This window comes from Petromyzon marinus, chromosome 44, assembly GCF_048934315.1.
Source record: "Petromyzon marinus isolate PM22_M1 ecotype Great Lakes invasive population chromosome 44, UKy_Petmar_22M1.pri1.0, whole genome shotgun sequence".
Taxonomy (NCBI): Eukaryota; Metazoa; Chordata; class Hyperoartia; order Petromyzontiformes; family Petromyzontidae; genus Petromyzon; species Petromyzon marinus.
The window spans coordinates 1,596,630-1,623,537 of record NC_133710.1 but is presented as its reverse complement, the minus strand read 5'-3'; the positions used below and the strand labels follow the sequence as shown (position 1 = coordinate 1,623,537).

General features: G+C 48.8%; 1 protein-coding gene across 1 annotated transcript; it reads left to right on the top strand.

Annotated features, from left to right (window-relative positions):
- The first annotated feature begins 322 nt into the window (after positions 1–322).
- LOC116951887 (dnaJ homolog subfamily B member 4-like) lies at positions 323–22,801 on the top strand. The gene is made up of 3 exons (XM_032970705.2): positions 323–1,576; positions 12,728–13,368; positions 13,944–22,801. Exons 1-3 carry the CDS (start codon positions 1,366–1,368, stop codon positions 14,175–14,177), a joined length of 1,086 nt encoding a protein of 361 aa, XP_032826596.1. The 5' UTR covers positions 323–1,365; the 3' UTR covers positions 14,178–22,801.
- Positions 22,802–26,908: the final 4,107 nt, after the last annotated feature.

Below are 26,908 nucleotides of genomic sequence, written 5' to 3'. Positions count from 1 at the left end.
GAGTGCCAGGAACATAGCATTCTTACTCAGCCGGGAGTGACGGGTGGAGGGGGGCGTGACCAACCCACCAGCGGCGCGTGACTAAAGAGAAACGAGGCGTTGCCACAGGCGGCGGGGGGCGGGGCCGCGCTTTGGGGGAGGGAGGCGTGGCCACGGATAGGCTCCGGGCGGGGCTTGCTCTCTTGGTGGGACGTGGCTAAATCGACAAACGGGCGTGGTTAAGGTGAGAAGTAGGCGTGGTTTGACGGGAGTGGGGCGGCGCTTACAGTGCGATGGGCGTGTCCGATCAGCTGGGAGGAGGGGTGGGCGGCGGTGACGTCAGGGCAGAACGTGCTGGCGGGGCGTAGAAGCTTCTAGAATTGACGTCATGGGGAGAGCCAGCGTGTCACACACACACACGTGTGTGTGTATTATATACACGTGTGTGTGTGGGCTGTCTCAAACACACAGGGGTCGTATATATACACGTACCGGCGTGGGGACGCGGGCCAGCAGGGCTTTGTGTGGCAGTGTGAAGTGTAACCCACGCACCCCCCTGTGCAACTACGCGCCTCACTGTCTCAGGGCAGGCCCGGTTGGGGAGGTTATTGGGACAGTGCAAGGGGGGTCCTTGTCTATGGGACAACGGGGCATGACGCGCGTCTAAGAGTAGTGCGCTAATTTTATACGTTCGCTAAATTACGAGTGCGTTTATGTAGTTTATTTTTTTTATAACGCTTGGTGCTGGTATGATTTTGTGTATTTGGACTGTATTGATTTTGGCGGGTTTTATTTATCCGTACAACGACTGAGAGAGAAGGTTCGTTAATCCGTTATCTAATAAGAGAGAGTGCGAGGCGAGTGTTCGTGCCCACCCTCCCACACGCGTGACATCTCGCGGGGTACTTGAGCAACAAGACGCCGGGTCAGCGGTGTTCGTGCAGACCCAACTCGACAGCCTCCCAGCTTCGCCGGCTGTGTTGTACACACTTGTAACGGCGACAACCCCACACCGCACGTACAGCCAGACACAAACAGCACCCACCTTACACACACACACTTCCGCGAGCGCAAACGGAAGACCCTCGGCGTAGCGTTGCACGCACAAGTGTAACAATTGTGTTGCGCTCCACTTAGTTCTGAGCAACTCGACGACCGACACGCTTCTTGATAGACTTAACGGGGAACTTTTTTTTAAAAACAAAAAAAATCTGAACCGTAGCACAAGTGGCCAGCGACGCACCCGGCGAGCCGAAACCTAGCAACCTTCTTCACAAACATCGGAGTGCGACTCGTAACACAACAACACAAATCATCTTTAGGTGGGGGTGGGAAGCAGCACTAGCTCGCCGTGTTAGTTAGCGAGCGCCTCCTCTTATCGAAGCGATGGGCAAGGACTACTACAGGATCCTGGGCATCGCTCGCGACGCCAGCGACGACGACATCAAGAAGGCGTACAGGAAGATGGCTCTCAAGTGGCACCCGGACAAGAACAAGGCCCCTCACGCCGAGGAGAGGTTCAAGGAGGTGGCCGAAGCGTACGAGGTGCTCAGCGATCCCAACAAGAGGGACGTCTTCGACAGATACGGCGAGGAAGGTGAGGGAGGGGGTTGTCTACGTGCGGTGCGAAAGAAGTGCGGCATGCCGGGGGTGTGGTCCAGATGTCTGGTGACCCACCTCTCCCGTTTAATCGTCTTAAAACGTTTTTTTTTAAGTAAGGAGTTATTTAAAACTGAAATTAACATGCAAAGGGAACAAACATGTTAGGAGTACGATTAAATTGGGGATCACAAGACATCTGGACCAGCCTGTACAGTGTGTAACATCATCGGTGTCACCTGCAGCAGCGTTGTGATCATCATCAGCACCACCATCAGTGTCGTGAATCTGAGCAGCAGTGTAAATCATTTAAACATCAATGTCGCTCGAACTTGATCAGTCGTAGAGGTATAATAGTGGCATCATGGTCGGCACAAGCAGCAGCAGCAGCAGTGTCATGTGCAGTTATCAGGGCAATCATCATCAACAGCAGCAGCATAATCATGGATCCGTACCATCATTAGATGGATCGTCGTGATCTGTAGCTTCATGGCCATTTTCACGAGTAGCAGCATAATAATAATCACCACAATCATTGCCATCATCGTGATCAGTAGGAATGTCATTTCGCATCCATGGACAGTAAGCACCATTACCGACAGAGTTGTGTTGACCAGCATCATGGGTACCAATTTGACCACCACCATCTCTATCATCAACAACATGATCAGTAGGAGCAGCTCCACGGGAACCATCCTCATGACCACCACCATCTCTATCATCAGCATCAGCATAATCATCATGATCAGTAGGAGCAGCATCACGGGAACCATCATGACCACCATCATCTCTATCATCAGCATCATCATCAACATCATGGTCAATAGGAGCAGTATCACGGGAACCATCCTCATGACCACCACCATCTCTATCAGCATCATCATGACCACCACCATCTCTACCATCATCATGATCAGTAGGAGCAGCATTACGGGAACCATCCTCATGACCACCACCATCTCTACCATCATCATGATCAGTAGGAGCAGCATTACGGGAACCATCCTCATGACCACCACCATCTCTACCATCATCATGACCACCATCATCTCTACCATCATCATCAACATCATGATCAGTAGGAGCAGCATCACGGGAACCATCCTCATGACCACCATCATCTCTGTCATCAGCATCAACATCATGATCAGTAGGAGCAGTATCACGGGAACCATCCTCATGACCACCACCATCTCTATCATCATCATCAACATCATGATCAGTAGGAGCAGTATCACGGGAACCATCCTCATGACCACCACCATCTCTATCATCATCATCAACATCATGATCAGTAGGAGCAGTATCACGGGAACCATCCTCATGACCACCACCATCTCTATCAGCATCATCAACATCATGATCAGTAGGAGCAGCATCACGGGAATCATCCTCATGACCACCATCATCTCTACCATCAGCATCAACATCATGATCAGTAGGAGCAGTATCACGGGAACCATCATGACCACCATCATCTCTATCATCATCAACATGATCAGTAGGAGCAGCATCACGGGAACCATCATGACCACCACCATCTCTACCATCAGCATCATCATCAACATCATGATTAGTAGGAGCAGTATCACGGGAACCATCCTCATGACCACCACCATCTCTATCATCATCAGCAGCATCATCATGATCAGTAGGAGCAGCATCACGGGAACCATCCTCATGACTACCACCATCTCTATCATCATCAGCATCATCATGATCAGTAGGAGCAGTATCACGGGAACCATCGTGACCACCACCATCTCTACCATCAGCATCATCATCATCATGATCAGTAGGAGCAGTATCACGGGAACCATCCTCATGACCACCACCATCTCTACCATCATCATCATCTTAATAAGTCTTCAAAACGTGTACATGCATAGACGTAGACATACCCAGAGGTAGTCACTGCACCCACAGACATCATTATCATCATCTCCATGCTCCAGCTCTAAGTGAAGTCTTGGCTGCACAAGGATTGCAATCAGGAGGTTGTGCCAACCTTCAAGATGTCATCTCCTTGCAGAGTGACCACTCGCTGCCATGACGGTGAACGGTGATTAACTTTAGTTTCCAACGAGCGATATAAACCAGTGCTGGACTGGTGTGGTCGCGAACTAGCAAACATCAACTCGAGCTGGCAATAATTCTAGCTATCATCATCTAGAGTTACTGATAACTAGAGATGATGAATGAGAGATGACGCGGACGTTCTGAACTAAAGTTGTTACTGTCTGGAGATCCATGTCACGAGCTTTCACTGACGAGCTATAATAGCTCGCTTGAGGTAATGAACTTGGCAAGTCACTCGCTATCTTTTACGAACGAACGTGATCGTAGAGTTATCACTAACTAAAGAGCACGAACCACAGATGTCTTCAGCTTATAATCAGCTGAAGTTAACTCGAGATGGCAATAACTTGTCATTAAATAGTTAATAACTAAGAAGGAATCGTGAACTAGTTGTCAGCAGAGGTATTGCTAGAGGTCACTCGCCATATCCATCACCAACTAGGAATTAGCTCTACATTACGCAGTAGAAATATCACGAGCTGTGGACTATACTTCATCTTTAACTGTTAGTGAACGAGACGAGGTGCCACTAACTCGAGCTATCAGCTACCAGCGAGTGTTAAAGAAGTGTAGTGTGTTGAAGAGAGGGTGGTGTATTGTAGAAGAATGTCGAAGGCTCGCTGACAGAAGGTTTCGGGACAGACCCAGGTGCCACGGGTTGGCTGACTGAGATGACCGGCAGATGCACACCACCATCAGTACCCCCCCACTGTGCCAACTTGCTGCGTTTTATTCGCCCGGCGCTCCGCTCGTTGTTGTGAGCGTCGCTCCTCTGCCCTCCGTTGTTGCTGGAGGGCGACTACCTCCAACTGCCCAGTAGCATCCTTCACGAGCCTCCTCCACAGAGGCCGATCTTGACACTGCCAGTACCGATCTTCGGCAGGTCCACTCAGCTCCACATCCTCCCATATCGCATCAGCTCCATCTCTTCCCCACCCCGTGTCGTGCCCGTTTCGCCCGCCTCTACGCAGCCGAACAGAAGCTGCTTGGGGCATGTGGCAGAACCGTCTAGGATCCCACGCGCGCACATAGCCGATGCGGTCTATCGTTTTAAACGCACACGCCTGCCACACGTACAGGAATCCCAGGGCTGCTCTGGCATCGGGGATATTTGAATGCGTAGCACTGACACGCATCCTAAACACGCGCCCACAAACGTGGTCATGTACGCTGGGGGGACGTTGTTGTTGCAAGCCAACTCGCGCGTACATCTTAGCCACTCTATCTATGGTCTACGAGCCACTAAAAAGCTTGTGAATTATTAAAATAAGCCTGACATAATTGTGCTGCCCTTTTTTTAAGAAGAGTTAACCACCTGTGTTACAATACGTGCGTGGCTTTGACGCATGAAACATGACATGGGTGGAGTGGTGGCACAGTGGTTAGCGCACTTCGCCATATAGCGACCGCAGCTGTTATCAGTGGCGAGTGATATCTGAACTGGACGTGGGCCCACACCCCTTCATCAACATTTGCTGACCAGCGTGGGGAAGTATGGTCAAACAACCTTCTTGACTGACCCAGCCCATATCCATGAGCACATTGTCAAAGGCCTGTAAATTCCTTGTTTTAATTGTTTATCATTATTAACGTATTGTCCAAACATTCCAAGTAAGGCCCTCTTACAAAAAAGCTTTGAGACACATTGATTAGGGCATGCCTGGCTAAGTCATCAGCATCATCAGCCATGATTAATCCACTGCTGGATGAAGGCATTTTGAGGCCCCGTGCCAGCCTGGCTAAATATCATAAAGCACATTAATAATGATAACATTTCGAATGCTTATTTGTACAGATGTCACTGAAACCCTCACAAATCCCACAAATTGCTTGGTGACAGCTGAATTACAATCGCCATTCACTTGGCACATTTTCCCACATTTACTTTGGGGACGGACCGCGGGTTTTACCAAAAGCGAGCCTTAAAATATGGCACGAGATTGAGAAAGTTGCGCGTCCGTATCGCCGCACCCTCAACAAGAGCAGAACCTAAAATGCATATGTGGCCCCGTGGCATTTGGTTCGGGCTAAAAATACAAACCACCAAGAGGTCACTTGTTCAGGGTTAAACTTAGCTCTCCCAGAACGTTTAGCCCCCCCCCATCAGAGACAACCCCGCCGTTATACAAGGACATGGCGTGCCCTGGCCAGTGCGATCGCAGTTTACACGTCGTTTCAAAGGAGTGATTTTTTGCTGTTGTGTATGATCGTTGAAGTAAAACCAGTTTTTTTGTTTGAATAGCAAAGTTCCGAAAATGTGACTCTGCGCTCGTATCGGCGAGAAGCAATGCTCATCATGCTGTTGCTAGCCCTAAGCAAATAGTGGAAATTCCACATTCCTATGGAGAGGATCAGTCATCTCCATGGGGATCACCTCTTGTTGACTGCTCGTGTTGTTTAACCCCAGCACTATGACTCGCGACTGGAGATCTGAACTCACGACTTTGCAAAATGTGAGCCGAGCGCTTTAACCAGGGCGCCCATCGTACCCAGCCAGATGTGAACACCGCCTGCCCGCCCGCCCGCCCGGCGTAGCGTGTGGCTTAGTCGGAGGATCACTGCGGGAAAACAGCGGGTGACGTCAACTCCTGATGTCGCGATGGAAATTTCTAGAAATCTGTGCTGCTGCTCCCGCTGCAGTGGCGTCGTTAGTCTGTGTGTGCGAGCGAGTGGGGAGCGGTAGGTAGGTGTAGCGGTTAGCGCCACGCTGCGCTGTGAATCCAGCGGCCCGAGTTTGATTCCCGCTCACGGCCACCAACACTGGTGACGATTATCTGAATCGGTCCTGGGCCTCTCCTCGGTCGACTTAGCCTTAAATGAGTACCTGGTGTTATTTGTATTAAACGTTGGCACATGGAGAGACAAAGACGGCCGGGCGTGGTGCTGGCCGTTCATCCCCTCGTGTGCCATGTTGGCCTTAGGTGCTCGCTAACAGCACTTGCCACAACAGTCCGTTAAAGGCTATGCGGGAGGATCTTTGTCTTTGTTTGTGAGTGAGTGAGCCACGCACGGACACGCGTAAGGGCTGTTCCTTTTAATAGCACATAAGCCATCTGAGCCGATGAGCACATTCCCTCCAGTTTAGTTTCATTTAGTGTTTCATTCCCTATAGTAGTCTGGTGGTAGTGCGTGGTAGTGCTGGGTGGTGTAGTGGTAGTGGTGTAGTGGTAGTGCTGGGTGGTTTAGTGGTAGTGCTGGGTGGTTTAGTGGTAGTGCTGGGTGGTTTAGTGGTAGTGCTGGGTGGTTTAGTGGTAGTAGTGCTGGGTGGTGTAGTGGTAGTGCTGGGTGGTTTAGTGGTAGTAGTGCTGGTTAGTTTAGTAGTAGTGCTGGTTAGTTTAGTAGTAGTGCTGGTTAGTTTAGTAGTAGTGCTGGTTAGTTTAGTGGTAGTAGTGCTGGGTGGTTTAGTGGTAGTAGTGCTGGGTGGTGTAGTGGTAGTGCTGGGTGGTGTAGTGGTAGTAGTGCTGGGTGGTTTAGTGGTAGTGCTGTGTGGTGTAGTGGTAGTGCTGGGTGGTGTAGTGGTAGTGCTAGGTGGTTTAGTGGTAGTAGTGCTGGTTAGTTTAGTAGTAGTGCTAGGTGGTTTAGTGGTAGTAGTGCTGGGTGGTTTAGTGGTAGTAGTACTGGGTGGTTTAGTGGTAGTGCTGGTTAGTTTAGTAGTAGTGCTTGTTAGTTTAGTGGTAGTAGTGCTGGGTGGTGTAGTGGTAGTAGTACTGGGTGGTTTAGTGGTAGTAGTGCTGGGTGGTGTAGTGGTAGTGCTGGTTAGTTTAGTGGTAGTACTGGTTGGTCTCGTGGTAGTAGTGCCTGGTGGTTTAGCGGTAGTGCTGTGTGGTCTAGTTGTACTGCTGTGTGGACTAGCTGAATTACTGGTAGGTGGAGATAGCAGCATTATGTTGCCCTCTACTGCAGAACATGTTCCTTACTGGGGCCCTGAATAGAACTCTCAGATACGTCTAGCGGGCCTCCACATTGACACACACATTGTCGTGTTATTCGAAAGGAACCCACGTTTGCCGCACCAGTGCGATGTCTTGTTGCCTGCTTCTCAAATACACGGGTCGGCCACCGACACAATGGGAAGAGGCATTGTTTTCGAATTCGGTAAAAAAAAAACCCTCAAAATTTCAAGAGCGTGTTAAGACGAGAGACTGTGGTCCTTAATAATGACGTCACAAAGCGGTCCTAAATGAGCCGCGTGCGGCTCCGGAGCCGCACGTTGCCGACCCCTGCACGACTAACAACATCGACTGGAGTGAAAGCATGCGCACGACGAGCAGGAGCAACCTTTCACAATCGCAAAAGGGAACTGTGACCGTGTGTGTCGACCTGAGCATAAACGGCCGCTCGCAGCGACAGACGTGACTGAGCATGCTAAAATTAGAAAGTTTTGCCCGTTCAAATGTTCCCCTCCAGTGCCCAATTAGTGAGGCTAAGATCCTTGCAGTGATAAATTCCGTTTAGCCGGCCGTTTTCAAGGTGGTTGGCCCTTTGTTTCAAAGCTCCCCGTTGGGATGAGCGACACTTTCTCAACCTGACGAGGTGTTGGTCTGAGCGGCAAATTTGGCCACCACGTGCAGTCAGTTCTTCGGAGCTGGTGGTCTGGATAAGGCCAATAACTTTTTGGGCACGCATTGCGCACCACCTTTGTGTGTCGTTGAAGCCCTCGTGTGGCCGGCGGGGCCGTATGAAATGAAGTTGTGGGACTCGTCTGGCCCAATGGACCACAAGGACCCTCCCTCTCTGGCCTGCACGTAATGAGGAATATGCAGCCAGATTGCCTGTACGCTTCCCTGTGCGCGCACACGCACACGCAAGGTCTAACTGGACTCTTCAAGAGCTGGCCGTCGTGTGCCAACAAATGTTGCTACTGTGTTTGCGGTGCGAGCGAAGCACACGACGTCTTTGTTAACGAGCACTGCTCAGCGTTGACACCAATTATGTAATAAACACAAGACTCAATACGGCAGTGACATTTGTTGACGGGTTAATTTCATCTCTTGAATTAAACGTAAACATGCTGAGTGGTCCACACCATAGACATGTGGAATTCTTCACCACTGGTTCACTGTCGCCCAATTGTGATTTGAGCAGATAAACTTTTGACTTTTTGTTCATTCCGACAGGTCTATTGGATGACTGAAACACAGGAAATCACTTCTACTATAGTTAACAAACGTTTCTGGTCCTGCTTTGTAAATTAAGTTTTGCCTATATGGCCGTATACATCTTTTTTCAACAAAATAAAAATGAGAGGCAGACGAACATGAGCATAAAACTGTTCGTACAAAATTTGTAAATGTGTAATGATGCTACCGGGTCTGTCATTACGTCTATTTAAAAGTGCAGCGTCTATGTTCAGCGCAGTTATAAGTGGTCCTGTCATGCGACCACACCAGCCAGTGATCTCATTCCATTTAAAAATAATGGAAGCCATGCATGACTAAACCAGGTTCTCTCAATTGTGGCAAGTTGATAGTCTCAGTATGGTCACCAATGATGCCGTCAACAACAAAAATCGCAAAATATTTGACTTTTACGTCTCGCCACGGTGGCTATGAGATGTTAACTACCTCGCGTGGTATACAGGAGGTCGTGGGTTCGATCCCGACCCTGACGACTGTTTATTTGGAGTTTGCGTGTCTCTCTCTCCCCGCGGTCGTGTGGCTTTTTATCCGGGTCCTCCACCCTTTTCCCTCCACATTTAGCAACACGCGTTTAGAGTATTTGTCTGCTATTAATTTCCGCGTAATCGCCCACATCGTTCAGCTCAGTGGGCCTTACCTGTTACAATAAAAACATTTGTTTAGTTTATAGTTTAACTAACCCACCTCCGAGGGTGAAATTAAATATAATTGGATGGCTGACAATTTCGCAAACCGCTCCTTTGCTGGCATTACAGGAGTACTGTTTCGTGCCGGGTAATAGAGGCAGGCATATTGAGGCGACTCCAGAAGTAGTTGTGAGGTGTCAATTTCCATGGGCGATTTCTGACACAACGCAATACTCTGCTGACTCTGAGAGTTCCGCAAGGATGTTTTCGGATCTCCAATACCAACGGAAATCGGTACTAAATACAGCAGTGATTAAATCCGTGTATACATAACTGAAAGCGTGCACAACACATGCCAATTCGTAATCATTTTTGTCGAACAACAACAATAACATAGTAACTATATCATCCTGCAGTAAATAGAATTTATCTAATCAGTAAAGTCCCACTGAGTCTCCAGACTTGTTTTCAGGATGAATACGAGTCAGTTCCTTAAGGTCAGTTCCTTATATGAGCGCGGGTTGAATTAACGCGTGAAGACAGCACAATGGCTGCAGGGGATACCACTCAAACGTAAAGCTTACTTGCTATACTGCTCTACAATATGAAAAAGGTGCAGTCCTGTAATTTTATGCTCATGGCAGTGCTGACAGAATGGACTCACGAGAGAGAGAGAGCTCTTCAGAGCCCCTCCAGAGGGTCGGTATCCGACTGCTTCACACTGGCTAGCAGATGGCTTGAAAGAGGGTGGCATAACCACACTTAACCTCACCACAACGTGACCACCTGCCAATAGACTGTTGCAAACCCATTTACATTGCATGCGTATTGAACTTCTTTCGCACCGTACGTGGCCGACCGTGTTGATCGGAGGTGCGCGAAATATTGCTGGGCGGACAGGGGCGGGGTGGAATTTGAGAAATTTGTCAAACCGGTGACCTCTGGATTGCAAGTCCAGTTGGCTGCTGGCCATTACACCACAGCCAAAAATAATGCAACCCATATAAATGTAGGTTTTGCTATAAGTATTAGTAATGTTTTGCATGTTTACGATCTAGGTGGGTCGGTATCAGGCTCGGAGCTGGGCGGCCAGTGTACTAACTGACGAGCGGTACAGCAGGGCAGCACCTCCATAATATTCAAATATCAGCAAAAGTCTTTTATTGTTTTATATTTTATGAAACATTTTTTATTATTTTATTGTTTCCCTTCTACGTGACTTTACCGAAAGAACCAAGAATATGAATCCCTGCAGTCACGAAAGCTTTAAATCAAAATTTAGTCTCTTCGACATTACGAGTCTGTTCCTCAAACTGTAACGTGACCTAGTGGCGAGATGTTAACTACCTCGCCTGGTATACAGGAGGTCGTGGGTTCGATCCAAACCCTGATGCCTGTATATTTTGAGTTTCCATGTTCTCCCGGTGGTCGTGTGGATTTTTCTTCAGGTCCTCAGGTTTTTCTCTTTACTTTTATAATTAACACGACGCGTTTAGAGTATTTGGCTGCGATGAATTTCCTTGTGATAAGCCACTTCGTTGAGCTATCATTTGTGGCCAGGTCACTTCTGAAAAAGAGCTATACAGCTCAGTGAGCCTGACCTGGTAACATTTAAAATAGTATAGTACAGTTTTAGTAAGGAAATACGATCAACGCAAGCTGCGTGTCCCAAGTCGCCGGATGAGCCACCGCCACGGTTGTTTTGTAGGCAGCAGCAAACACGAGCAGTGATCTCATGGCTGGCGTTGCGCAACCACTCGTCATGGGGCCTCTGAGCGGGGCGACTTTAGTCACGGCTCTTCGCAGGCCGGAACGAACGTTCTAGAGAGCGGGCGGCAGAGGCGCGACCGCACGCGTGGAAAAAACAGAAGCCAACACGTCCTCGCGCGCAGTTGAAACATCGGGGCAGGCGCTTAATCTTCCATCGGTGGCCCACGTCCAGAGATGGGGTTAAAGAGACCACCGCAAGTGATTGTGCTTCTTATAATAGGGTTTTTCCCCTTTTTTCTGGCAACAAGACTGAAACCTTTTTACAAGGATTCATGTCTGCATTAATCACAATACCTGCAGTCAAAATGCAAACAAAAAACATACTATGATAATATATGCATTGTCCTTGAAATTGATTGGTCCACACCAAGGGACGGCTTTCTTTTGAGCCTCGGGCCCAATTGGTGCTCGACCAGATGACGCCAAAAGGCGTACAGCTCAAAGACAATGCACTATCAAAGTAATGAGGGCTCGGGGTGAGCATCTACATCATTATACCTCCTTTGCCAGTACCAAAATATAATAATAGGGTTTTTCCCCTTTTGATGTAGATGCTCACCCCGAGCCCTCATTACTTTGATAGTGCATTCTTAAATCCTCCCTGCCCCTCCACTTCTCTCCACCCGCACCTCCGATGGGCACGGTTGGCCATGTACGGTATGCGAAAAGAAGTGCAATAGAAACGTACATACATCCACTCGGCGGTATAAATGTGTAGATGGCGTGCGGTGGGGTAAGGTCTGGACACTGCAACCTCTCGCGAAACGTGTGGCCCGCAAGCGTGGAAGGGGGGGTGGTAAAGTATCATCTCGAAGGGGCTGTCTAGAACTCCCTCTAGTGGAGGCCCAGCAGTGGCATTAGCGAGCGGTTGCAGAGACTGCGCCTTTATCATTTCACAAGTAAAACTTGCTCACTAATCTGCCGTGTGTGTAAATCCTGGCTGTGGGTCTCTTCAGCATGCGATCCCTCCAGCCACTGATAGAAGTATTATGGAGAGACTGGCTCCCGTCATGGGAATGTGGAATTGCCTCCACTGGCTCTGTACCGCGAAGAACGACGGCAACCATTCTGTACATGTTTTAAACGGGGCGGCACCTTTTCATGAATTAAAGGTAAAAGTGCGGCCCAGAAATTACTTGCTCATGCTGGAGGAAGGTCCTCCACTATAGGGAGTTCTAGAGAGCCACTCGTGGGTATTTGGCCTACTCTTCCATCACCGACCAGACTCCTTGGAAGAGGTGGGGGTACCCACACTCGAGCCCACCACACGCGGCCTGCCCGAACGACTTATTTGCGGCCTACCCACGTATATTGCTGGGTGGCGACTTAAGAAATTGTCCCGTCGTTTCAACAGCCGCGCGCGGAGAACGAACCAGCGACCGCCGGATTGCGAACCCTAACCGCCCACAGGGCAGCGCCGCTGAACATCGTAATACCGCGCCGTGTACATCGTACGGCGCGCAAATGCCGCTACGTCTCGGGGATAGGCGTTGACGAACACGCGCGCGTCTCCGCTTCTGCCTCGCTCCCCTCTAGGCCTCAAGGGAGGAGGTGCGGGCAACGCGAGGCACCCCGGCAACGGCCCCACCATGAACGAGAATGGCGGCAGCTTCACGTACTCCTTCCACGGCGACCCGCACGCCACCTTCCGCGCCTTCTTCGGCGGCGCCGACCCCTTCGAGATGTTCTTCGGCTCGGGTCGCGGCGGCGGCGGACCCGGCGGCCTGGGCGGCCTGGGCATGAACGGCGGCGGCGGCGGCGAGGCGATGGAGATCGACTCGGACGACCCGTTCGCCGCGTTCGGCCTGGGCGGCGGCGGCGGCGGCGGCGGCGGCGGTCCCTCGCACCACAGGCGGCGCACGCAGGACCCCCCCGTGGTGCACGAACTGCAGGTGTCGCTGGAGGACATCTACCGCGGCTGCACCAAGCGCATGCGCATCTCGCGGCGCAGGCTCAACCCCGACGGGCGGTCGACGCGCACCGAGGAGAAGATCCTGACGCTGGAGATCAAGAAGGGCTGGAAGGAGGGCACCAAGATCACGTTCCCGCGCGAGGGCGACGAGGGCGGGCGCAACATCCCGGCCGACGTCGTCTTCGTGGTGAAGGACAAGGCGCACCCGCTGTTCCGGCGAGACGGCTCCGACATCGTCTACACGGCGAGCGTCTCGCTCCGAGAGGTGGGCCGCGCGCTTTTGTCGGAAAGTTGCCGTTGCGTTTCGCCGAGGTGGCCGTTGGGGGTTTTGTTTGGAGCCGCGCTGCGCTACAAACCCGGCCACCCGAGTTCGATTACCGCTCACGGCCGACACCAATGACGATGATCTAAACCGGTCCTGGTGTAAACATCGCTATCCGGGAGACAAAGGCGGCCTTCATAAGTGCTCGCTAGCAGCACTTGCCCCAACAGTCTTTTAAGGCTATAATAGGTGGTCGCCAACACCCCTCGCCCTAACGTTCTGTGTGAAGCAGTGTTCTTGATTGCTGGCCACTGGCGGCCCCTGGTGGCCTTTAGTGCGGCCCCTGGCAATGCACAAAGAGTAACAACACCCCTCTCCCCCCCCCATCATCGTCATCATTGTGCTGCTGTCAAACCCCAATGGTTTTAAACGCGCGGCGGCCCTCACACACCGATGACGTCTTATCGGCGAAAGTGGCCGCCCTCTGAAAACGAGTGAATAACTCGGCTGCAAGGAAGGCTGTCGGGGAGGGAATCGTCATCTTAATCTCCGTGCGTGTGGTGCGCGTCGATGGGCAGGCGCTGTGCGGCTGCTCGGTGAAGGTGCCCACGCTGGACGGGCGCAAGCTGTCGCTCTCCATGACGGAGGTGGTGCGCCCGGGCCTGACGCGGCGCGTGGCGGGCGAGGGGCTGCCCTTCCCGCGCGCTCCCTCGCGCCGCGGCGACCTCGTCGTCGACTTCTCCGTGCGCTTTCCCGACAGGATCCCGCCGGCCTCGCGCGACGTCCTGCGCCAGCACCTCCCCGCCTGCTGAGAACCCTCGCGACGACTGCCTCCAGAGATCGGGGTGCGGCCCCAGGGTAGAATAAAAAATAAAATATCTTCAAATTTGATCAATTTACTCCCATTGGCTAGACTTGCAGAAGGGTACTGGAACGGTTGAGGGGAGATGGTGACGTAAGGCACTTTTGAGTTGCTTGAGATAGTCAAGCGTCCTGTAAATGCAAATCCTTATCCCGAACAAAGGCGCAGGCATGTGCACACATGGACACGCACGCATAGATCGCCGGTGTAAACAGTGTGCGTGTGCATGCGCGTGTGCATGCGCGTGTGCATGCACGTGTGCATGCACGTGTTCACCAACGCATTGGGGAAAGTTGGGCTGACTTCTTGTGTCACGCTGCCTATGACGTTGAAGATGAGATGATATTGAAAAGGTTGTATTTTTTTTTACTCGGGCGATTCTCTGAGACCCTTAAGTGAACAACAGTGATTCTAGGCCATTGGATTAGACCCAAAGTTACTTGGAACTGGTATAATTTATTAAATAAAAAAAATCGGTATATATTTTTTTCATATTTTGTAATTATAGTATGGCCTCGAGGCCATTAACAAACTTGTCAAATTGCTTACGTTAAAGAAACCACCATAGGGTAAATATGACCTTACAAAAATTTGATGACTTTTATAAAGTAATTTCAAGTCTGAGCCATTGTCTCTCCAAAAGCAAAGGTGTGTGGCTGTAGCCCAACAGGACATGGCTAATGGTAGCATTACTCGTGCAGTTATGAGTTAACTCGTAGCCAGCTGTAGATGTTCAGAATGATTGCGTGTGTGAAATTACAACTAAGTGTCACGGGTTCACCCACAGAGGACGCATAACGAAAACGCAACGCGTCCGTCAATAACGCTGTGGCCTTTAAAAGGGGTAGGAGTGTATAATCGGTGACATTCCCGCTAAATGGTTCTTGTTCACAGCATCTCTCTCCGCTGCGTTCTTGACGAATGTGCGCGAGTGTTTTTTTGTGGTGCCCTTGCACCAGCTCTGAACGCAGCGCGAGCAACGCCTGCGGTGTGATGCTTCCAGTGGCTCTCACTTTAGCGGTCCATGCCCGGCTGATGAGGCTCAATGAAGCCGATACCAGTCCAGGGTTTTGACTCCCATTTGAAGCCCACACGTTTCTGACTAGATATTGGTCTGGGGAACACCTCAGTGGCCCGTCAACTCCACTTAATTTACGATGACGTTTTTTTGTGTCGGATCGTGTTAGTGTGAACGTGTCGTACGCCCAATTCCACCCGACACAGCCAATCAGTAGAGGTTGGCACGTGAACAGGATGTGCCAATTATAGTTACTACTAGGGCGCCTCGGTGAAGAGATGTTAACTGCCTCGCCAGGTATACAGGAGGTCTCGGGTTCGATCCCGACCCTGACGCCTGCTGTATATTTGGAGTTTGCGTGTCTCTCTCCCTGTGGTTGCGTGGATTTTTCTCTGGCCCCTCTGGTTTTTTCCTCCACATTTAGAAATAACATCAGGCGTTTAGAATATTTGACTGCTATACATTTCCACATAATGACCCACTGCATTGAGCTATCATTTGTGGCCAGGTCGCTTCTAAAAAAGAGCTACATAGCTCTGTGGGCCTTATCCTGGTACAATAAAAAGTTTAGTTTTAATTCAGCACACTGGTGTGTTGGAGAGCAAACCCACAGCATTTACAATTTGAGTTTACGACGTTTCGCCGGTGATCACGACCAGCATTCCGAGAAACGATGGTTGGTGTACGACACATTTACATAGTCTAAGCGATAAATAAGATCGAAAGCAAAAGCCTTCCGTGATGAATCCACTTGATTCGATATCGGCAGTGAAAAAAAACCTGTTCTTCAACTATGTCTTCGGAGGAAATGTCTGGATACCAAGTACTACTACGACCAAGGCATTGGCTCTTGAGTGATACCCAGTGGGAGTGATATTTATATATGCAATATCCACAGGTGATATTGTATTGGTACTACCTGTACTGCCCAGCAATAATGTATCACACAAGGCAACTGCTGGGAAGCAAGTGATTGTGAGCACTTAGGGTTCTTGTTCTGCTCCACAGCTTTCAGTGGGGGGGGGGGGTAGGGAAGGGGAGGTTGAATCGCAGAATGTTAGGGCTGCGGCTTCAGCTTGAGTGAAGCTGCTATGTACATAGCCACATATAGAGGACATGTAGGTGGGTGTTTATATAGCAGCTTGCGTGAAGCTGCTATGTTACATATCCACCTACAGAGGGCATGTAGCTGGGTGTATACATAGCAGCTTGAGTGAAGCTGCTATGTATACAGCCACCTACAGAGGGGGCATGTAGGCGTCTCTCCCTTTGTGTCCTGCGTGCCTAAAGTTCATAATCGAGTGTGATAAGGTTTGACCTGTTTTTTTTAAGACCCCTGTAAGTCTGCGTGTGTGTTAGGCGTAAATGGGGGTTAGCGTGCTGTTTGCTGATCCACGTGTTTTAAATCCTGGAAATGTGCACAAGTGGAATGGGTGTTGAACTCGTCCCGGCGAGGTGTGTGTGATCATCGGCGCGGGGAAGACAAAGGCGGCCCTGGGTGCGTTCAGCCCTGTGCCGCACCGTTCCCTCGTGCACCGTGCCAGCCTTCACATGCTCCCGCGGTAGTCCCTACGGATAAACAGGGGTCTTTGTACATAAAGCGTAACTTTTCCTGTTTTAATTTTGATGTTGGAAGAGCCGTTGGTTCAGGTTGCCAGTGAGTGTTGTACATGTGAGTTAGTCCCGAGCACACTTGCCCTGTTAAAGAGACTCCACGCTGGCCAAACCGCTGCAAGGCAGTAAGTGACCTAAAGATGATGACCAAATGAATGAAAACGACACACGAGTTGTTTTTGGGATTATTATCATAATTGTTTTTGGCCCTCATTGAGCAAAACCAATCGGCAGAAGCAAAAAAAGATATAATATTCATAGAAACGTGATGTGGTCTCTCAATCGGGTTGTACCGCGTGTTGTTTAGCGAAGGTGTCTCGGCGTTTCGCTCTCGAATGAATTTCAGCTCGCAGAAGTAGCTCCCCGTCAGCAAGAGCAGCGAAACGTGTCGGAGGCATTGCGCCGCTGAACGGCACGCGGCACGATCCCGAAATCACCTTGGTGACAGAGCTGTGTGGCAAAAACCGTGAAAAGGTTTCGACGCACTTGTAAGAAACCGGTTCAGAAAAACGTGGCACACAGCTGGGCCTGTAGCAATGGGGGGTCGTGAGAGTTTTGTATGACCGATCGCATACCTGTCAACCCCTTATCGTTGCCTACCTTATTCCAGACCAATTCAGACCTTATTGGTCACACCCGTGCCCTTATAAATCTCAGCGTTCATCCTACAAAGTCCCATCACAACGGAGAAACACAAACAAATAGACTATATTTTTTTGCCCATATTGAAACGGCTGTACGCCGTCTGAACCTGAACTCAATTCCCTTTACAAGAATACGGGGTAAACCGTATGGGTTGACAGGTATGCGATTGTAAGGATGACCGGTGGCGTGGGTAGTGGTGGAGTACACGTTAATTGCTATTTATTGTGCACAGTTATGAGAAGGAGGAAATGTATTTATTAACTTTGGTGGTCACTTAAGTTAGCATTGTCGGATACTACTAACTAATTGTATAGAAGTTATGAATTCAAAAGCAGAGATTGAGACATGAAGGTGTTTTTAATTTGATTTGTGCCAAAATATGCCAAGCACACGTCTTGTTTTCGTTGTCGATGTCAATTTGTATTTTCATGTTTTTTTATGCACTTTAATGCACATGTTTTGGATGTTTATGGAAGCCTGGCAAAAGTACTGTACACTACCCGAAGCACTACAGTGTTAATATTCATGATGCGTCTGCTATCTGATGACTCGAGTGAAAATGAATTGTGTAACAGACAAAATAATTTTTCATAAACAATATTTCGGAGCGGTAATTCAGTAAATAAACTATATATAAAAAGGTGTACGATGTATTTTGGATTTTGCTAATTGTTGACCAGGGCATCCATTTCATTTATTTTTTACCCTGTTTTATGAAGTATTTGATTTGTCGAGTGCACGAAAAGCAGAGACTGGTTTCATTCTAAAATGAGTGCAGTGCTGAGACCTAACGCGGTGTGAAATCTTACTCGGCACACTTGTTGGTTTGATCCTTTCCCGTCATCCTGAGACGCCTGCAAGTTGCAGGGCAGGTGTCCCCATTCACCGCCGAATCTCACAACGCGTAAGCGGCTCAGCGTTTTATTTTGTTTAGAGAGTCGTAGCGCCGTCATTTTTAAAGACATTGTTACCGCGGAGAACTGTAGCGACACGACCGCACTCTACGATAGCTGGCGCCAAACTCGGCCACGCCCTCCCGCGTGGCCTTGTTGGGAGCCTCGGTACCGACCAAGTAAAAATAACTTTGCTTCTGAGAGAGAAGCTCCCACCATACGTAGCAAAACGTCGGACATCGCCCTGAATGTAACAACGTAGCACAGGCTCAAAACACATTGCAGAAATAAACGGCACAAGCGTGAAAACGTTTGCCGTAGTTCTACATATACGTACGTCATCGGAACGGAATCGGGAGAAAAGTTGATGACGAACAACGTACGTCATAGGAACGGGAAAGGGTTAAACGTACTTATCGTGTGTGGTCGCAATGTAAGATTATGCATGTACAGCTCTTCTGCTATTTGAGTTCCAAGTTGTATTTGTTTAACCAGGTGAGAACTGGGTCACCAAAGTTGATGAGCAATAAAATAACGTACGGCAATGAAGCAAAGAGATAATCGGGAGGAAAAGACCTAAGAGCAGGGTCACAGGAGGAGTCTTATGATTCTGCACTAACTTAATATGGAAGAGAATGCATTTGCCGACGTGAAAGGTGGCTCGTAAAAGTAACTTCTTAAACCGTTCATTTGTACAGTTAATGTACGGAAGAAGCATTCGGCAGTTCGAGGGTGGTTATTGCACTAACAAGTAAACAGACTGGTAGATTTCAAGCGCAGTTGCAGTCGTAGAGCGTTGAAATACCTCCACGTTGTAGCGTCACAGGAGTCTGACGCGTGTGGCGGTGTCGTGGACGAAATGCGATATTTGAAAATGACACATCAACTAAATTTGATATCGGTTCATTAATCTCCTCCGCAGCACCGCAAACTCCACTGCGGAATGCAACATATCTCATTTGACTCGACTGGTTAAATACAAGTACGCCAATAGGGGCGGGCGCTTTCCATTGTGTGCGGAAGAAGGCTCGGTTGGCTCTAAACCGGTGCACGTAGGCCTCGTGATGCAATGGCTTGTGACGTCACAGAGGGGAGTTCTATGACGTGTCAAAGGGTGGCAGCACGAGCTTACTCGTCGGCAACTGCACAATTTAAAACGCTGCGCTTTTTTTTTGAACGTGCATTCAACGTCCCAATGTGCGCGTGTTTTAAAAATCAGCCGGTGGTTTTGAACATTCGCAAGCAGACAAAAGAAAACAAAAATATATAGTGTCGATTTGGAAAATTCCTCGGTAAATCGTGATTAAAAGCGAAGCTTTCCCCGTCGAATGCTTCCCACGCAAGTGTGTTAGGAACGAATGTGGTTCAGGCGTTTGTACTCGCGCACTAACTATTTTTAAAAAAAAGTTTATGGAAATAAGATGGATGCAAGCCGGTGGAGATGGTAAATCGTTAATTTTAATGTTACTTGTTTACCAGTTTCCCCATGTCTCGCCGGGTCACGATGATTTGCACCCATCTGTTGATTGCGTTGGTGCGGTTGGGGAATTGAGTGTGAGAAGTCTCCACATTCAGCATTGTCATGCGTGGTTGTACACAGCTCTCCCCGATGCGTTTTTCTAGGGAGTTGCGCTCCGGGTTTCTCCGGCACGGTGTCCCCAACGTTTCGCGACTGCATATGCTGGGAGCGTTTTTGGGAAGTTTCTCCCAGATGCTAGCCAGCGCGTGGAGCGAAACGTCGGACGTCGTCCCGCATGAAAGCAACGCAGCACAGGCCCGAAACCCATTGCAGAAATAAACCGCAGAGGCGTGAAAACGTTTGCTGTATTTACACATGTAGTAGTGTTACTTTGTAAATAGAATCACAATTCAATGCCATGCTGCTGTCGCAAAGAAGTTCCTTTTAAATCGAAGGTTAACACACATTAAAAGATAAATAAAGGTTTTTTTTGGGTTAGGTCGCGCAGGTATAAATGTTGTGTCGTAACCCTCCACCACCCGACACAGCCAGTAAGGGATTTGTCACGTAAATAAAACGCGCCAATGAGTGACTACTTCAGCCCACCGGTGTGTTGGAGGGAGTAAACCCACAACATTTACCATTTGACTTCCGTGACGTTTCGCTGTCGATTGCATCCAGCAGCGTCATCGGGCGATTCGCCACAAAACGTGAAGCCATCCCCACCTGCTTCCGGTGTGAAATAGCAGGACGCCGCCGCACACTGTGACCCTAACAGCCGCGTCAAGAACACGGGTGTCACGAAGCGCGCTGGGCGCGCCGCATCGGTGTACGACCAACGCCGTTTATTCGTCCGTGTATGTCGCACGCAATTGGGGTTAACAAGACCCCTGGCAGCCACGGGAGGCCGCTGCATTCACCGCAGTGTCGATTGAACTGTGAACCTGCATCGGGACAGTCAATTGAATGAAGAAGCGGTGACGGGGGTGGTGAATTATTACCATCCCGATTGAACATACAGGGTGATCCATTTACAGATCGCCTCTGCCCACGCGCGTCTGCGGTCGGTCGCTCTCCGCATTTCCCTTCGCTCCTGTCACCTGGCGCGAGAGGTCACGCGTTGAACTCTCCACGACCGACAGCCGCCGCCTCTCCACACTCGGGATCAGAACGGGGGCCTGTAGCATATTATGTTGTTATAAAGGGGCCCTAGATCAAACAACAACGCGTAAATATTAAAACAGTATATTTTTTTTACTTGCATAGTCAAGTAATTGCATTTTTTTTTTCATTTTCTCTATACGGCCAGATAATATGACAAATCGCTAACCTTAAACACCCGGTCGTTCATAAAAGTTGAAGGCGGTATAGTACTATAGTAATAGAGCATGTGCAGTATCACTGAACCGGAATTGATAGCTTGAAAGCATTTAGCGCGGGGCCATTGAAAGTGCGGGGCCCGTAGCTACTTTCAAGGGCCCCACGCCGAATGCTTTCAAGCTATCGATTCCTACTACTACACTGTAGCTACTTTTGCAACGAGGATAATCCGGCACTGCCCCCACCGCGGTGGCTGCAGTACTCGGTGCGCCCCGACTTGGGCCCGCTTTCAAGTCGCGCTGACCTTGGCCCCGCGCCTCAAGGTCACGGCAATCTATGCCCCGTCACGTGTCGTGTGCGCTACAAATGGCATCACTGTCGATCCCACGTGCGTCCTCTTGTTACGGTCACTTTATTCCTCGGCGCCCTGCCACCTAATAAATCACTGCGCTTTCCTTTACGCCTTTTAAATGCGGAAGAGCGCCTCGAGTGAGCCGAAGGCAGCTTGTCATCTACGTCGAACTCAGCCGTGCTGAACGGAGCATGCCGGGAAGAACGAAAATGTCAAAGCCTTTACACGCCAATCTTAATACGGTAGTTGCTATTGAATATTTTCTAACACTCGCACAATTCAGTCAGCTGTTGAGAAGGAGGAGGCTCAGACATCGGTGGGGGGTATCTCTAATTGGATCACCCGGTGTTCCGTGTGGTCGGCTGTCCGGGCTCTGTGTTGCGTTATTCATCAGCTGAGCACTTTACAGCGGCACTTAACGTCACTTGAATGACATGTGGTAACTTAAAACATTTACATGCTGTGGGGGGTGATTGTGTTCGCGAATCTCACATCTGAAAAATAAATCGAGCCTAAGATATGACATTTCGGGCGATTCAAAGAAGCGAAACGGTTTCGGGGACATGACGTCACTTACGTGCTTCGCCCGAATAAAATGACGTCGCGTGACGTCACTACTGCGATCACGAAGACACTTTACATCGGTGAACGAATGGACGAGATGTGTAGATCTTAAACATATCTGACACTCATCCCTACGACATTGTCACGTTTGTGCACGTCTGCCTATAATGGCAAGCGACGGCTGTGACTTCCATCCAATCAAGCGACCTTGCTCTGATAAGACACGCAGCACTGATCACATCTCATGCTGGCAATCCGCCGATCAATTATGAAAACTCCACATTACTCTGGTTGGGACACGTGTGCTCACAGGACAACCGTTGATGACTTCCCATTAAGCGGCAGGAGCTTCACCAATGTGGTTCTCATTTTACCACCCCTTTAGACATTGACGACATTGATGATGATGTTGGGCTTGAAATGCAATTTATACGAAGCTGCCAAACCCTATGGGTTGCTGTAAAGGTAGGCGTTACTGGCATCTGAGTTTTTAGGGTTTTGTGTGCGAGTCGGTGATTGCATATTTAATCCAGTGCTGATTTGCAGAGAGCTGTTTGCTTTACAGTGTGATTGTAGATGATTGGTTTAGTCAAATAACCACAGGGAATTGGTTTAGACAAATAACCACAGGGAATTGTACATATTAACTGCTGTCCTGTACAGATCTTTTTTTTTCAATATGGTGTAAAATAAACGTTTTAAAAGATGAGAGGTTGTTTTTGTCAATTTAATATACACAACTAGCGTCTGCTAAAAAGCATACTGCAAGCATGCCATGCATCTACTGACAAGTATAGCAATCCTGTCCTACATCATTAAACCACAATCGTAACATGTGATTACATAAACGGTATAAACGGTTTATCTGCTGTTTAACTTATCCACAATTTGGAACGTGGGGATCATTTGACCCAACAGTATAACAATTGGTAGCTTATGTAATTTACATCACTGAATCAGGGCCAGCAACAAATGAGTGCCAACTAATTGCCAATTTCAATGCGACAACACTCTTGAGTTTATCCAAAGTGATGGTGCCTCGGCCGCCCACGTGGAGTGACGTTAGCCGCTAATTATTATGAATGGGGGGGGTCCATTTGGAGGACGTCACCTTATAATTATTAATGAGGGGGCCTGTTCTATGTGGAGTGGCGTCACCTGCTCATGATTATTAATGAGGGGGGAGGGTGCTCCATGTGGAGTGACGTCACCTGCTCATGATTAATGGTGGGGGTGTCCATTTGGGCGTCACCTGCTCATGATTATTAATGAGCTTTAAATCGAAATGAGGGGGCTGTTCGATGTGGAGTGACTCACTTGCGCATGATTATTAGTGAGCGGGGGGGGAGTACTCCATATTGAGTGACGTCACCCGCTCATGAATATTAATGAGGGGGGCTGGTCTATGTGGAGTGACGTCACGAGCGTTAAGGACAGACTTTCCTGTGTGATTATAGTAGGTACAGTATAAACAACAGCTGGCTAGAGCACTCAGTTCTGAACCCCGCTGTTCGTGCAACAGCTCCGTATATATAAAATAGATATTTATAAACAAATTTTCGTATTGGTTCTTTCAGTAAAGTCAGCGTCTTTTAAGCGTCTTTTAAGCTTAAAAGACGCTGCGAATCTTAGCAGCGTTCATTGAAGCGCTGTCGTTCCGACAGTTCTGTTCCTTCACCTGAAGAAGGCTACTTGTGATGTGGCCGAAACGTCGTGAGAATTTTATTTTATTACGTTTTATTTTTATTACTTTGTTTCCATTCTACGTGGTGACTTTACCGAAAGAACCAAGAAGATGAATCCCTGCAGTCACGAAAGCTTTAAATCGAAACAAATTTTTGTTGCTGTTAATGAGAACAATTTCCGCGGCTGAACGTTGGGGCTGAACAAAGAAACCGAACAGCACGACGAAGTAATCCACCGGTGCCGCAATTATTACCCGGACGCATCCTGGTCGATGTGCAAGGGGGAGGAGGTTGTGGGCTAAGAAAACGACCGCTCCACCACATTCCAATGTCCCCGTCATCAGAACAATCATCATCATCATCATCGGCCCTCTGTCACTTTTTCCCGAAACCGAGAAGCGGGAAAAAAAAAACCCACTCATGAACTCCAAAAAATACCATGGTTTTTGTACAAACTATTGTGGGTGTCTCTTAGTCGAATCTAAAAAAATGTTTTTTGGGGATGGAGGAGGTGGGAGATATCCAGACCCCCCCCCCCACGGCACCCAGGGTGGTGGACGATTCAACCCGGGTCCCGGTCGCCACTCAGCCTGGCACCTCGCGGGCCTCCCCTGGGCCAGGAACGCGTTACGACGCTCAGCCGCCTTCATCTCGCTCGTCTTCACCACTACGTCTCCCGCTTTTGCTGCTGATGTTGTGCAGCATCTTGGGATTGAAGAAGAGAAGAAAAAAACAACGCATTTGTACGCATACTTTAAGAAGGGATAGTGTATATGTAGTGGTTGTGGTGAGTATGTATGTAGTGCCTATGTGTCCTCCACTCAACCTCTGACCCCACAGCTGCAGGAGGGGGGCAGCTCCCGAGGTGAGAGGGCCCAGGAGATGCCACGCCATACGTGCACACGTGGTGCGAAGTTTAGGGTAAAGTTGTGTCAACGAGATGCATGGCTACATATTAAAATTGTTTAATGTTTAAATCTTGACTTAAAGCTTTCGTGACTGCAAGAATTCATACTCTTTGGGTCTTTCGGAAAAGTCAAGTAGATAGAAAATTAATAAAATAAAAAAGTCACGACGTTTCGATCGCAACACAAGCAATCGTCTTCAAGTGAAAAAATACAGCAGGCAGGACTGCAGTCCGCCTACTGTAGTTTGCTTGTGTTGCGATCGAAACGTCGTGATTTTATTATTATTTTTCTATCTACGTGACTTTACCGAAAGACCCAAAGAGTTAAATGTTTCCTTTTCTCGAAGTAAACTAACAAGTTAATATGTCTCCATTGCTCAAACAAATGCTGTCGCCCTAAGCCAGCCGTGGAAAGTTGCCAAAGTGACCAGTGTGTCATTAGGACATAAGCAGGAAAGTGGTGACTATTTTATTGACCCAGCAGAGGAGCAGGGGTGACCCATCCTTACAGCCGAACTAGGGGGTCACCTCGGGTGCCAAGTGACGTGGGGGTGAAAACATTCGAGGGAAAAAAAATAAAAAAATATGTCATTTCAATTCCCGTGCACGTACAGAGGGGATATGAATTCTAATTAAATGTTGATTGAAAGCTTTCGTGACTGCAGGGATTTATATTCTTTGTTCTTTCGGTAAAGTCACGTAGAAGGGAAACAATAAAATAATAAAAAATATAAACCAATAAAATTCTCACGACGTTTCGACTGTAACACAAGCAATCATTCAAATTTTCTTGTTGTGGTTTTCACACCTGATGTCCGCTTACAAAAACATTAAACGGAAAACAGTAGGGGTGGTGGAAATGTTTCTCAGTTGACCAAAAAACCTCGGCATTAATTTCTGCTCTCGGGGTTTGGGAGTTGATTGCGAGGTTTGCCGCCCCCCCCCCCCCCCCCCAAGGCGCCAGCTGAAGGCAGCAGCAGCAGCAGCTCGTCTCGAGCTGCCCCTGCAGAGGAGCCATGAGCGGAGTTGACCTCGACCCCGCGATTTGGAGATCGTGATGACCCTTAGTCACGTGAGCAGTGTTGTCTGACTGCAAGCACCACGTGGTCGGGCGGTGTCTCTCAGTTGAGAGGCTCTCTCCCGTGTTTAGATCGCGAGGAGGCGATCTGTAGATGTGGTTTCGTTTTCATTGTACGACTTGAATCTGTTAATTCTCCATCGATGCCCTGAAATTTAAGAGAGTGATAGAAAAAGGACCGCATACACATATATAGACATCCAAGCAGAACGAGTTAGCACAGAGACACATGAAATAGCGTAATCAACCAGACCATGCGTTAATTGTGTTTTGACCGACCGTCTGTGTTGCTTTATATGGTTTCCAAATTTTGCTAAACCCCGTTTGATTTAGTGTGCTCCTCCGTCTATATATCTGCGGTTATGTGTTTCCTCTCTCTCTTCAATTTAGCTCTTCTGTACCTGATGATGATTGCTTGTGTTGCAATCGGAACGTCGTACGCTATTATGTCATTTTATTATTTCTACGTGACTTTACCGAAAAAAACAAAGAGTAATTCCTGCAGTCACGAAAGCGCCAAATCAAGTTTACTCGACGAATGTTATAACCACAGGCGGGACGATTAGTCGATTATGTTAATTCATCCAAATAATGATCGCAGCTCCCCGAAGGAGGGAAACCCCCTACAAGCCACGCCTAGCATGACGCGGTCGCCGACGCCAATAACATCGCCATGCCCCGCACATCACCTCCCGTCCAGCGGCACACGCAGGAGCAGAGGTAGAATTTTGTGGGAGGAGGGAGGGGGGAGATTCATAATAAAGGTTTTTAGGTTAGATTGCGTTATTTATAAATGTGTCGCAACCCTCCACCACCCGACACGGCCAATCAATAAAAAAGTGTCACATTCACAAAAGACAAATAGTTCACTACTTTATCCCACCGGTGTGTTGAAGAGTGGATCCACAACATTTACAATTTTGAGTACGGCGTTTCGCTGGTAATTACATCCAGCATAATCGGGCGATTTGCCGGATTATTGAAGCCGTCCACCTGCTTCCGGTCTTAAATAGAGCAGCAGGATGACGTCATCGTTGTTGATCTCCATCAGGTGTTGAGATCAGAGGCGGAGGTGGGGGGTGTATGCAATTAAGTAGTAGCTGAGTTATCAGCCACTTAGCATGTGACTCACACCTGTAAGGATTT